This window comes from Leopardus geoffroyi, chromosome E2, assembly GCF_018350155.1.
Source record: "Leopardus geoffroyi isolate Oge1 chromosome E2, O.geoffroyi_Oge1_pat1.0, whole genome shotgun sequence".
NCBI classification, from domain to species: domain Eukaryota; kingdom Metazoa; phylum Chordata; class Mammalia; order Carnivora; family Felidae; genus Leopardus; species Leopardus geoffroyi.
Window position 1 is genome coordinate 20,298,604 of NC_059335.1, and position 13,370 is coordinate 20,311,973.

Consider the following 13,370-nt stretch of genomic DNA (forward strand, 5'->3'; position numbering starts at 1 on the left):
TTAAAACGACACGACGTGGCAGAATCAGAAAAATGAGCATCTCTTCTAAGCACGACTGGTCCTTTCTTACTGCCAGTTTTCACCATTCTGCTGAGTAACGGAACCATCCATAGCACAGCCTCTGAGACAGGTCTGAGACAGAGGTGCTCCGTGCCAGAGTCCCCTGACCGCCCAGACCCCGAGAGCAGGTGTCACTACCCCATCATCCCCTATGCCCACACCCCATTTCTCTCCTTTCCACCACCTGCAGATTCCTGCATACAGGAAAACAAAAGATTACACAACAGTGGGGGGTGTTCGGAAATAATTAAAAGAATATGGGATGAGATGACAGGAAAACCTAAACTCTAATCCCATTTCTTGTCAACTTCTCAGCTGTTCAGCATCTGTACCAGTAACTTTTCATGAGGCTAATTTTCTCATCCATGAAGTGGTGAAAACCATACATGGCCCATCTCACACAGTTACCATGACAGTTAGAGGAATTTAATCAGTGAAGTAAGTTTATAAGCTATACATCCATCCCTAAAAGCCAGAAATCTCTTGGCAGCCAATGGCCATCATGGGACTTCAAGGTGAGACTTACTGTCAGAGTCAATGACTGGTAAGTTCCTGTCCTCTCATGGAAATCAAATGAGTAATGTAATGCGCACTTCACCAAAGGTTAGGTTAAACTTAAAACCTTAAAAATAAATTTTTAAGCCATTTTACCATGAAACAAAATCGTCTCCAACTTACTCCGTTTCTGCTCGGCAAAGACTTGTAGCAGCCCCCCGTTTGCAGAATCGTAAGGAGTGGCGGGAGGTACAGCAGAGGGTCATTTCCGCAGTGAGAAATGACCACCACGTCACAGCCCCTCGCTATGGGAGGCCAAGAGTAGGATTCAGTGTGGCTAGGTCCCGGAAACTTGTTTCTTTGGAGAGCCTACAAAACACCAACAACCAAAACCCCACAAATAAAGCACAGACCACAAAAACTCCCATCTCTTTGCTCACTTCACCCCCAACAGCCACTATACGTTTGCTCAATCTGGTATTTTCTAACGCCTAACTTGACAAGTCCCCCTGAATCTTTTCTCAGCACCAAACTCCTGCCATGAGGCACTTGCTTTCCTGGGCTCCAAATCAAAAGGTTCGAACAGGCATTCCATGGACTGATCAGGTGCTTGGAGCTTGTCAGAGCAAGGACATGGCTTCTCCTCCTCCTCCTAATAATCTTGAGTATACCACCTTCACTTAGAAAGTTTGTTTTAAATTTTTTAATGTTTCTGTATTTTTTAGAGAGAGACAGAGCGCAAGCGAGGGAGGGGCAGAGAGAGATAGGGAGACACAGAATCGGAAACAGGCTCCAAGCTCTGAGCTGTCAGCACAGAGCCCGACATGGGGCTCGAACTCACAGACGACGAGATCATGACCTGAGCCGAAGTCGGACACTTAACAGACTAAACCACCCAGGCACCCCGTAACATTTTCTTGACTGCCTACAGTTTGTTTCCTTCAGAGTTCCTTTTGGTGTTTTCAAAAAAAGCATTTTGTTTTTAGGCGGGAGCTTTCTTCAAATGCCCACGGATCCCGGATGTGTGTTTGCACGGAGTAGGAGCACTAAAAGCTGACTGAAGACACATGGGCCGGGCAGAGCTCGCTCCCAGGAGTATCACAGCCCTGCAGGAAGCCAGGGCAGTAAGAAGGCAGTTTTACTGGAAGAATTCCAAACAGCATCATCTGAAGGGCGCTTCTAGATCATCCAAGCTCCCTGCTGAGTGGCTGCCTGGGGATTCTCAGGAAGCGGAAGAGGGAAGTTCAGTACCCCCCACTTTGCTCCTTCCTCTGCTAGTCAGCCACACTCCGCTTCCCGTTCTCCATCTTCTGGAAGCCTGTGGAAATCCCTAGGCCACTAAAGGCTTCACTCCTATTTAATTCCTCCTCCTGGTTTTAGCTTTCTTTTTTTCCTTCTTTTTTTTTGAATCCAGAAGAAAATAGATAAACACATACGATCGATGGCAGGTCTCTACAATAATTCTGAAAAGAACACTTGGAAGTAATCTTGTAACTGCCCTGGCAACTTGCCCTTCTAAGCACCTTTGCAGAGACACATTTGAAAACTTATTTCAGAAAAGCAGTAAGACTTATACAGTGGTTTCTCCACAAAAGAATTCTTCACTTATAAGAAGATAACCTGAACTTCAGAATAACTGAGGGGTGCCTGGGTGGCTCAGTCGGTTGAGCGTCCGACTTCGGCTCAGGTCATGATCTCACAGTTCGTGAGTTTGAGCCCCGTGTCGGGCTCTGTGCTGACAGCTCAGAGCCTGAAGGCTGCTTCAGATTCTGTGTCTCCTTCTCTCTCTGCCCCACCCCTGCTCGTGCTCTGGCTCTGGCTCTCAAAAATAAATAAATGTAAAAAAAAAAAAAAAAAAAAAAGAATAAATGAGACATCAGTAATAAAAAAGAAAAGCTGAAGAGAGAATTTCAAAAGCAAAGAAATTATACAAGTGCAGCCTTGGAACTGTTTATTAAAAATCCTCCTGGGGGCGCCTGGGTGGCGCAGTCAGTTGAGCGTCCGACTTCAGCCAGGTCACGATCACGCGGTCCGTGAGTTCGAGCCCCGCGTCGGGCTCTGGGCTGATGGCTCAGAGCCTGGAGCCTGTTTCCGATTCTGTGTCTCCCTCTCTCTCTGCCCCTCCCCCGTTCATGCTCTGTCTCTCTCTGTCCCAAAAATAAATAAACATTGAAAAAAAAAAAAGTTATCATTTAAAAAAAATAATAAAAATAAAAAAAAATAAAAATCCTCCTGTGTTAGAACAGGTCAGTATTCCTTTGTGAGTGCAGATTCAGGAGCATTTTTACCTTTTTCAGGTCAGCCGAAAGTGGCGACGTGTCAACCGACAAGCAAGGCTCGATCTTGTTCCGGAGCACAGCAAACGGCTGCGGGGACCCCGACCGAAGCTTCTGCAGCTAAGACAGCGGCCCGTTAGATGCCCCACCCCCGGCACACGAGGTCAACCACTTTACGGGAAGGAGGGAGATGCCAGGGTCTGACTGCAATGTCAAAGCCTAGGTACATGTGCTTATCAAAACCCAAGATTAAAATTAAATTAAAATGAAAAAAGGAACAATTTGTCTAAAACAGTAACTCACTGGAGAATTTCTAAAGGGATGTTCTCAGGTAGAGTCCCCCACCTAAAGGGGTTTCTCTTCTAGTCTCAAATCCAGATGAGGAAGGAGAGGGATTTAAAGAGTAAACAGTTGGTTTTGATTTTTAATTTGGTTTAATTAATTGTTAACAGTTAAACAATTAAGTAAACAGTTAAGTAAACAGTTGGTTTAATTTTTTTTTAGGGTTGTAATACCTTCTGAAGATCAGAGATTCCATCAGTTCTCAAAGGATCAGGATTTAAAAACTGCAGTAATCTATAAAATAGTTAAAAGGACAATTTGAAGAAAAAAAGTTTTATTTATATTTATATTTCCTCAACTGACTTATTTATATTTGTTTATATTTATTATTTCCTCGACTGACTTATAATTTTAAATCTTCCTTGACGGAAGTAAAATGAAATATATAGTTGGCCCCAAGCAACCTGGGTTTGAACTGTGCACATCGTCTTCTACATGGACTATTTACAGTACATTAATGAGAATACATTTTCTCTGATGATTTTAACATTTTCTTTTCTCTAGCTTTACATTACTGTAAGAATACAGTATACCTACAAATAAATACGTGTTAACTGGCTATGTTATCAGTAAGGCTTCTGGTCAACAGTAGGCTATGTGCAGTTGAGTTCGGGGGAGTCAAAAGTTATACACAGACTTTGAACCGTGTGGCTGGTTGACACTCCTAACCCCGTGTCTGTTCAAGGGTCACTTGTATATCCCAAGGCGTAGCTGTGAAATTACTGCTTTATCCTGTTTTTCCCTGTTATTGTGATACGACGGCCAGAGAGGTCATGCCGGGACCGTGCTTGCCCCCGAACTCCGACCCCCAGACTACAGACAGTGTCGCCAATCCCAGGGGCACTTGTTCTGAACAAGGAGAAAGACTGCATGATCACTAGGTCACCTCCTGTTGCTGCTGCCTCCTCCCTTCTTTGCTGTGATCTTAAACCACTTTAAGTTTCCCTGGAACACGGAGGAACTGTGGGAATAACTGACAGGTCTAATCAATGAGTTCTAAGTAAAGGGCATTTAGCCCAAGAGAAGATACAACCCTCCAATACAAAAATAAAAGGCAACAGAGTATCTCAGGGTTAATTTATTAACTATAATTTAATGTAATCAAAGGAATGAGCAGCACGGATAATTCAAGGTCTCCTGTTCCAGGGAAAACCACCACGTGCGACCCACGGCTTGCAGGTATCAGGGTGGAGGGATGCCCATGGCTTTCGGGACATCAACACAGGGGCACCAACAGCCACCCCCACATCTGTGGGCCCCAGGGCAGCCTTTGGAGCCCCCGGGCCCGGAGCTGTGTGGGGCGCTCCTGCTGGGTGAGAGGGTGTTACGGGGCCCAAGGGTGGGCTCTGGGAGGCGGGCACAGTCAACACCCTCTCCCCAGGCATCCCAGGCCAATCAGTGGATACAGTGCGCCTGACCCACTTCTGAACGGTCATAAATTCCTTGTCACTCTGGTGGCTTCAGAGCAGCCAGTTACTTGGAGTATAAGGGTGTTTTCAGGCTGGGGTGGTGAGAAATCGTAAAAATGGGTAGGAAAACGTTTTGTGGAGTAAGTAAGTATAAAATGAAGTCACAACTCTATTATTAACTTGTTGGTGAATACTCTGTGAATCTGGCAAGACAAAAAACCCCACAAAAACTCAGTTCCATGCTGCAAAAGAGGGCAGGTGGAAGCCCTCTTTACCGCAGAGAAGTGGGAAGAAAGCAAACATTAATCCCTATAAAATCGACGGCCCCAAAGATCAACCGTATCTGATTTGTTTCTTAAAACAGTTTACTTCATCAAGAGGGCGAGGAAGGGGAGGCAAAAAAAAAAAAAAAAAAAAAAACCCTTCAAAGTTAGTTACACATGCAGACAGTGCATGTATATTTTCTAAGTGGGATCATAGGTTTGAATAATAAAATTATACGTAAATTCCTCCTGCTTATAATTGCATTACAATTACTTCGAAAAAAGTGCAGACCAAGGAAAAAACTCATACTTCACACAGCCATTCTTCTCATTGTGTTCTTTCTTCTCGGCCAACCTGAGTGGCTTCTTACTTGGCTTCTGACATAAAGTGCTAGAAACCAAAAAACATTCATTAGAATCTCTGAGCCCATTAACCCCAATCCTGAAAATGCCTTTCTTTTCGGGGAGAAAACTCACCAAGGAGCACTGAGGAGTGAGTTGCTCCACATACATAGATTTATTTCTGTGCGAACTGCTGCTTAGCCCTAAGCATCGTCTAAGGATGAAGGCCCCACTGGTGCACAGCCTGTGTCTCCACAGGCCAGGAACTCCACAGGAAGTACAGAATCACAGGGGAGAGAAGTCAAAACGTGCAAACCACCAAAATCATGGAGAGCTCTCTAGGCTTTTACCTTCCCATCTCCTGGCGCTGGCCCAAGGCTGGCCTGAGATGCGGGATTGCACAGTGGATGTCAACACCAAACACTGAGAGAAACCTTCTATTTCAAGCCAGAGAAGGAGCCATTCGCTAGACAGGGTAATCACGACTGATTTTTCTCTTGTCCCTTTTTCTCTCCCAGCCCTGTCCCAAGGCCGGTTCCAATCAGGCAGCTGCAGTGGCAGAGGCAGCACCCATACCCCAAACCCCGGGGGGGGGAAACCCCCTCCCACTTCCTCTAGAGGACCTGGGAAACAGGACCTGTAGTCCAAAGATGCAGGGGAAAACTTCATCTTTTTCCTCTCCTGTTTCTGCTGCTGTTTTGCCCCATAAGTGGCCTTAAACACACAGAACTGCATGGCCATTTCTCCACGAAAAGCAATCTACCTGGACAGAGGCCCGGGGACAGGGCCTCTAGAGCATCTAGAAAATGGTGAATGTGAGGAAAATCCCGGAAAAAAGAGAGAGTGTACCAGAGGGAGGGCATTCCCCATTTCTATTTATGACCCAAGACGAGCTGGGCTTGCCCCAAGTTGAGCATATTCAGAACAGATGGAAAACAGAGTAGCAGTCACCACCCACAGAAACTGAGACAGAATCTGTGGCCTGAACAAAGGGAGTTGCTGACTTCCTGCTAAAATAAACAACAAAAACAACAAGGTCAACATTCTCCAGAGAATTTAAAAAGAAATCAGTCTCACACTATAATATTCAAAATATCCAGAACAGAGTACACAATACACAAAGAATCAGGAAAACCAGATCAATTGTCAAGGGAAAAGATTATCAGTAGGTATGACCCCCAAGATGGCTCAGAAATGGGAATTGTCATATACTATTATAACCATGGTCCATGAGAAGGAGGGGTGACACTCCTAAGTGGAACGATAAAAGTTATCAGCAAAGACTTTAAAAAATATATTTAAAAAAGGCAGCGGGGGGGGGGTGCCTGGGTGGCTCAGTCAGTTAACCATCTGACTTTGGCTCAGGTCATGATCTCACTGTCTATGAGTTCGAGCCCCGTGTCGGACTCTGTGCTGACAGCTCCGAGCCTGGAGCCTGCTTCGGATTCTGTGTCTCCCTCTCTCTCTGCCCCTCCCCTGCTCGCATTCTGTCTCTGTCTCTCTCAAAAATAAATAAGCATTATTAAAATCTTTTTAAGTTCTCAGCAAAGAAATATAAACTATAAAAAAAATTTCAAATGAAAATTTTAGAACTGAAAAATATATCAAATTTAAAAGTTCACCAGATGGTGAAATTCAGCAGGATGGAGATAAAACAAGACTGAATTAAGTTAAAGATAGATCAGAAGAATTATTAATCTGAAGAACAGCAAGAAAAAAAGGTTGAAAAAAAATGAGCAGAGTCTCAGGGACCTTTTGGACAGTATCAAAAAGTGTGACATTTGTCTCATCAGGGTCTCAAAAGGAGAGGAGAAAGAGACGGGTGGATGCAGAAAAACTATCTGTGGAATAGCAGCCGCACACGCTCCAAATCTGATGAAAGACAGAAACTTACAAATGAAAAACCGTAATGAGCCCCGAACATGAGAAACAGGAGGGAAACTACACCCATGCACATCATAATTAAATTGCTCAAACCAGAAACAGAGAAAATCTCAAAAGCAGTCAAAGGAAAAAGACGTGTTGCAAACAGAGGAACAACGAAAAAGGTGACAGGAGGATTTGCAACGGGAACGATGCGGCAGAGAGTACAGCAGTATCTTTAAAATACGGGGGGGGGGGGGGGGGGGGGATTTGTCAGCCTAGAATCTATACCTAGCAAAAATATTTTTTCAAAACCAAAGCTGAAATAATTTTTCCAGACATACAAATGCTGAGAACAATTCATTATCAGCAGACTCACAATACAAGATAATAGTGAAGGAAGTCCTTCAGGGAAAAGGCAAATGATGCCAGATGGAAATCTGGATCCACACAAAGAGTGAAAAGCACTGATAGTAACTACAAAGGTAAATCAAAACTTCCAGGGCCAGTCTTTATTGAAATTGGCTCCTTTCCTATCATCAATCTTACAGAACACTGTGTAAGACAGTATTACACTTATGTATCTACCCAATTACACTGAATTTTCAAATCATACCTTGCTGCCGGTGTATCTGGCTCAGCGTATATGGTTATTCCCCTCTTCGTTGGCCAGTACGCTGAAGATTCAGCACACTGTAAAAAAAAGAATATGTATGCAAGCAAGATATATATTCTTTTTTTTTAAAACAATTTTTTAATTTTTTTTTTAACGTTTATTTATTTTTGAGACAGAGAGAGACAGAGCATGAACGGGGGAGGGTCAGAGAGAGAGGGACACACAGCATCCGAAACAGGCTCCAGGCTCTGAGCTGTCAGCACGGAGCCCGATGCAGGGCTCGAACTCACAGACTGTGAGATCATGACCTGAGCCGAAGTCGGACGCTCAACCGACTGAGCCACCCAGGCGCCCCAAGATATATATTCTTAAGGAACCAAAATTCCATGGGAACTACTCTCATAACAACCATCCCAGATAATTTTCAGGCAACACAGACAGAGAGACAAAGAACTGGAAAACTGGGGGGATTATGCCATTGCTATAACCACTAGATTAAAGTGTCCAAGTAGCAAGCAGCTGGCACTTCAGATACTCAGTATTTCAAATGTCCTGTAATTATTTCATTTGTCTTCTCAAAGGAACTGGAAGGACGGGTTAGACTTACTTAACTATTAGAATGTCCTGTAATCTCAGGTTTTCACACCCTTGCTAAATGAGCATAAACACCCAATTCTGTACAGAAGCCACGAGGCCAGGAACAAGAAGGAAGCTGAAGTTATCTTGTTCTTTAGAAACAGAGCAAATTCACAAACCGTATTTTTTCCTGAAAAAAATCACTATCATAGCCAAGGATTTCTTACTAGAAAATATATTTTTGGTTCCTAGATTTCAAAGGAGACTATTCTAAAATTAACATTATATGAACTTTGTATCTAATGAATATTTAAAAACACAACCTTATTTATATCTTTCAAAGAGATGCGCTGTTGTTTCATTTCAGATTTTTTTTTAGGTGAACCTCTCAATGAATCCATATTACATTTTACACTTTTATCTGCAAAATAAAAAGTGATAAAAGAGCTTAGAAAATACTATTAATAGAAAATAGGACACAAAGGAGAATTTTTACCATACTATTACAAAATCTTAATACATGAAATTATTATAGAATAGGGTTTTACACTGAACCTTGAGGATATTAAATTTTTAAAATCTTGTTTCAACCCTTATCACATAAAAAAAAAGTTTAAATAATTCTTCTACTGGCTTACTAACAATTGAACATAATTTACTTTCCCCACTTGGTGGACTATATTTTTCGAAGAGGGCCACAACATGTCCCCCAACACATGTGCTCTTCTTAAGAGTGTGACACTAATACCTGTCCCACTGACAGATGGGCTCTGTATTCCCTTCTCATGAGCCTGGGGGGTGGGGAGCTGTAAACGACACAGAAGTGGTGTTATGAGACTTCTAAAGCTAGACGGCGAAAATGCCACATACTAATGACCAGTTCTCCTAGATGCTCACTTTTTTTTTTTAATATGAAATTTATTGTCAAGTTGGTTTCCATATAACACCCAGTGCTCATCCTAACAGGTGCCCTCCTCAAAACCCATCACCCACCCTCCCCTCCCTCCCACCCCCATCAACCCTCAGTTTGTTCTCAGTTTTTAAGAGTCTCTTATATTTCGGCTCCCTCCCTCTCTAGCCTTTTTTTTTCCTTCCCCTCCCCCACGGTCTTCTGTTAAGTTTCTCAGGATCCACATAATAATGAAAACATATACTATCTGTCTTTCTCTGTATGACTTATTTCACTTAGCGTAACACTCTCCAGTTCTATCCACGTTGCTACAAAAGGGCATATTTCATTCTTTCTCATTGCCACGTAGTACTCCATTGTGTAATATAAACCACAATTTCTTTATCCATTCATCACTTGATGGACCTTTAGGCTCTTTCCATAATTTGGCTACTGTTGAAAGTGCTGCTATAAACATTGGGGTACAAGTGCCCCTATGCATCAGCACTCCTGTATCCCTTGGGTAAATTCCGAACAGTGCTATTGCTGGGTTATAGGGTAGGTCTATTTTTAATTTTTTGAGGAAGCTCCACACTGTTTTCCAGAGCAGCTGCACCAGTTTGCATTCCCACCAACAGTGCAAGAGGGTTCCCGTTTCTCCACATCCTCGCCAGCATCTATAGTCTCCTGATTTGTTCATTTTAGCCACTCTGACTGGCGTGAGGCGGTATGTGAGTGTGGTTTTGATTTGTATTTCCCTGATGAGGAGCGACATTGAGCATCTTTTCACGTGCTTGTTGGCCATCTGGATGTCTTCTTTAGAGAAGTGTCTATTCACGTTTCCTGCCCATTTCTTCACTGGATTGTTTTTTGGGTGTGGAGTTTGGTGAGCTCTTTATAGATTTTGGATACTAGCCTTTTGTCTGATATGTCATTTGCAAATATCTTTTCCCATTCCATTGGTTGCCTTTTAGTTTTGTTGATTGTTTCCTTTGCAGTGCAGAAGCTTTTTATCTTCATGAGGTCCCAATAGTTCATTTTTGCTTTTAATTCCCTTGCCTTTGGGGATGTGTCAAGTAAAAAATTGCTGCAGCTGAAGTCAGAGAAGTTTTTTCCTGCTTTCTCCCCTAGGGCTTTGATGGTTTCCTGTCTCACATTCAAGTCCTTTATCCATTTTGAGTTTGTTTTTGTGAATGGTGTAAGAAAGTGGTCTAGTTTCATCCTTCTACATGTTGCTGTCCAGTTCTCCCAGCACCATTTGTTAAAGAGACTGTCTTTTTTCCGTTGGATATTCTTTCCTGCTTTGTCAAAGATTAGTTGGCCATACTTTTGTGGTCTAGTTCTGGGGTTTCTATTCTATTCCATTGGTCTATGTGTCTGTTTTTGTGCCAATACCATGCTGTCTTGATGATTACAGCTTTGTAGTAGAGGCTAAAGTCTGGGATTGTGATGCCTCCCGCTTTGGTCTTCTTCTTCAAAATTACTTTGGCTATTCAGGGTCTTTTGTGGTTCCATACAAATTTTAGGATTGCTTGTTCTAGCTTCGAGAAGAATGCTGGTTCAATTTTTATTGGGATTGCACTGAATGTGTAGATAGCTTTGGGTAGTATTGACATTTTAACATTTATTCTTCCAATCCATGAGCACGGCATGTTTTTCCATTTCTTTATATCTTCTTCAATTTCCTTCATAAGCTTTCTATAGTTTTCAGCATACAGATCTTTTACATCTTTGGTGAGGCTTACTCCTAGGTATCTTATGCTTCTTGGTGCAACTGTGAATGGGATCAGTTTCTTGATTTGTCTCTCACTTCATTATTAGTGTATAAGAATGCAACTGATTTCTGTACATTGATTTTGTATGCTGAGATTTTGCTGAATTCATGTATGAGTTCTAGCAGACTTTTGGTGGAGTCTATCGGATTTTCCATGTATATCATGTCATCTGCAAAAAGTGAAAGCTTAACTTCATCTTTGCCAATTTTGATGCCTTTGATTTCCTTTTGTTGTCTGATCGCTGATGCTAGAACTTCCAACACTATGTTAAACAACAGTGGTGAGAGTGGGCATCCCTGTCGTGTTCCTGATCTCAGGGAAAAAGCTCTCAGTTTTTCCCCATTGAGGATGATGTTAGCTGTGGGCTTTTCATAAATGGCTTTTATGATGTTTAAGTACGTTCCTTCTATCCCGACTTTCTCGAGGGTTTTTATTAAGAAAGGATGTGAATTTTGTCAAATGCTTTTTCTGCACCGACTGACAGGATCATATGGTTCTTATCTTTTCTTTTATTAATGTGATGTATCACGTTGATTGATTTGCAAATGTTGAACCAGCCCTGCAGCCCAGGAATGAATCCCACTTGATCATGGTGAATAATTCTTTTTATATGCTGTTGAATTCGATTTGCTAGTATCTTACTGAGAATTTTTGCATCCATATTCATCAGGGATATATATTGGCCTGTAGTTCTCTTTTTTTGCTGGGTCTCTGTCTGGTTTAGGAATCAAAGTAATGCTGGTTTCACAGAATGAATCTGGAAGTTTTCCTTCCCTTTCTATTTTTTGGAACAGCTTGAGAAGGATAGGTATTATCTCTGCTTTAAATGTCTGGTAGAATTCCCCTTGGAAGCCTTCTGGTCCTGGACTCTTATTTGTGGGAGATTTTTGGTAACTGATTCAATTTCTTCGCTGGTTATGGGTCTGTTCAAGTTTTCTATTTCTTCCTGTTTGAGTTTTGGAAGTGTGTGGGTGCTCAGGAATTTGTCCATTTCTTCCAGGTCGTCCAGTTTGTTGGCATATAGTTTTTCATAGTATTCCCTGATAATTGCTGGTTATTTCTGAGGGATTGATTGTAATAATTCCATTTTCATTCATGATTTTATCTATTTGGGTCATCTCCCTTTTCGTTTTGAGAAACCTGGCTAGAGGTTTAACCACTTTGTTTATTTTTTCAAAAAACCAACTCTTGGTTTCGTTGATCTGCTCTACAGTTTTTTTAGATTCTATATTGTTTATTTCTGCTCTGATCTTTATTATTTCTCTTCTTCTGCTGGGTTTGGGGTGTCTTTGGTATTCTGCTTCTATTTCTTTTAGGTGTGCTGTTAGATTTTGTATTTGGGATTTTTCTTGTTTCTTGAGATAGGCCTGGATTGCAAGGTAATTTCCTCTCAGGACTGCCTTCGCTGCATCCCAAAGTGTTTGGATTCTTGTATTTTCATTTTCATTTGTTTCCACATATTTTTTCATTTCTTCTCTAATTGCCTGGTTGCCCTGTTCATTCTTTAGTAGGGTGTTCTTTAACCTCCATGCTTTTGGAGGTTTTCCAGACTTTTTCCTGTGGTTCATTTCAAGCTTCATAGCATTGTGGTTTAAAAGTGTGCACGGTATGATCTCAATTCTTTTATACTTACGAAGGGCTGTTTTGTGACCCAGTATGTGATCTATCTGGGAGAATGTTCCACGTGCACTCGAGAAAAAAGTATATTCTGTTGCTTAAATATATCTGTCAAGTCCATCTGATCCAATGTATCATTCAGGGCCCGTCTAGATGATCTATCCATTACTCTAAGTGGAGTATTAAAATTCCCTGCAATTACCACATTCTTATCAGTAAGATTGCTTATGTTTGTGATTGTTTTATATATTTGGGGGCTCCTGTATTCGGCACATAGACATTTATAATTGTTAGCTCTTCCTGATGGATAGACCCTGTGATTATTATATAATGCCCTTCTTCCTCTCTTGTTACAGCCTTTAATTTAAAATCTAGTTTGTCTGATATAAGTATGGCTACTCCAGCTTTCTTCTGACTTCCAGTAGCATGATGATAGTTCTCCATCCCCTCACTTTCAATCTGAAGGTGTCCTCAGGTCTAAAATGAGTCTCTTGTAGACAGCAAATAAATAGGTCTTGTTTTTTTATCCATTCTGATACCCTATGTCTTTTGGTTGGAGCATTTAGTCCATTTACATTCAGTGTTATTACAGAAAGATACGGGTTTAGAGTCATTGTGATGTCTGTAGGTTTCATGCTTGTAGTGATGTCTCTGGTACTTTGTGGTCTTTGCAACATCTCACTCACAGAATCCCCCTTAGGATCTCTTGTAGGGCTAGTTTAGTGGTGATGTATTTGTTTGTTTGGGAAGACCTTTATCTCTCCTTCTATTCTGAATGACAGACTTGCTGGATAAAGGATTCTCGGTTGCATATTTTTTCTGCTCATCACATTGAAGATTTCCTGCC

The 13,370-nt window shown here is 41.8% G+C and overlaps 1 protein-coding gene across 4 annotated transcripts in view; it reads right to left on the reverse strand.

The window, feature by feature from the left end:
• TDRD12 (tudor domain containing 12) overlaps positions 1-13,370 on the reverse strand; it is a 72,115-nt gene that overhangs the window by 32,254 nt on the left and 26,491 nt on the right. For all 4 annotated transcript variants that reach the window (XM_045442549.1, XM_045442551.1, XM_045442552.1 and 1 more), the window contains exons 9-14: positions 8,566-8,663; positions 7,667-7,743; positions 5,156-5,236; positions 3,347-3,407; positions 2,844-2,951; positions 739-924 (exon numbers count right to left, since the gene is read on the reverse strand). In XM_045442549.1, coding sequence (XP_045298505.1) covers positions 739-924; positions 2,844-2,951; positions 3,347-3,407; positions 5,156-5,236; positions 7,667-7,743; positions 8,566-8,663 — 611 coding nt within the window. The remainder of the gene's footprint in view (positions 1-738; positions 925-2,843; positions 2,952-3,346; positions 3,408-5,155; positions 5,237-7,666; positions 7,744-8,565; positions 8,664-13,370) is intronic.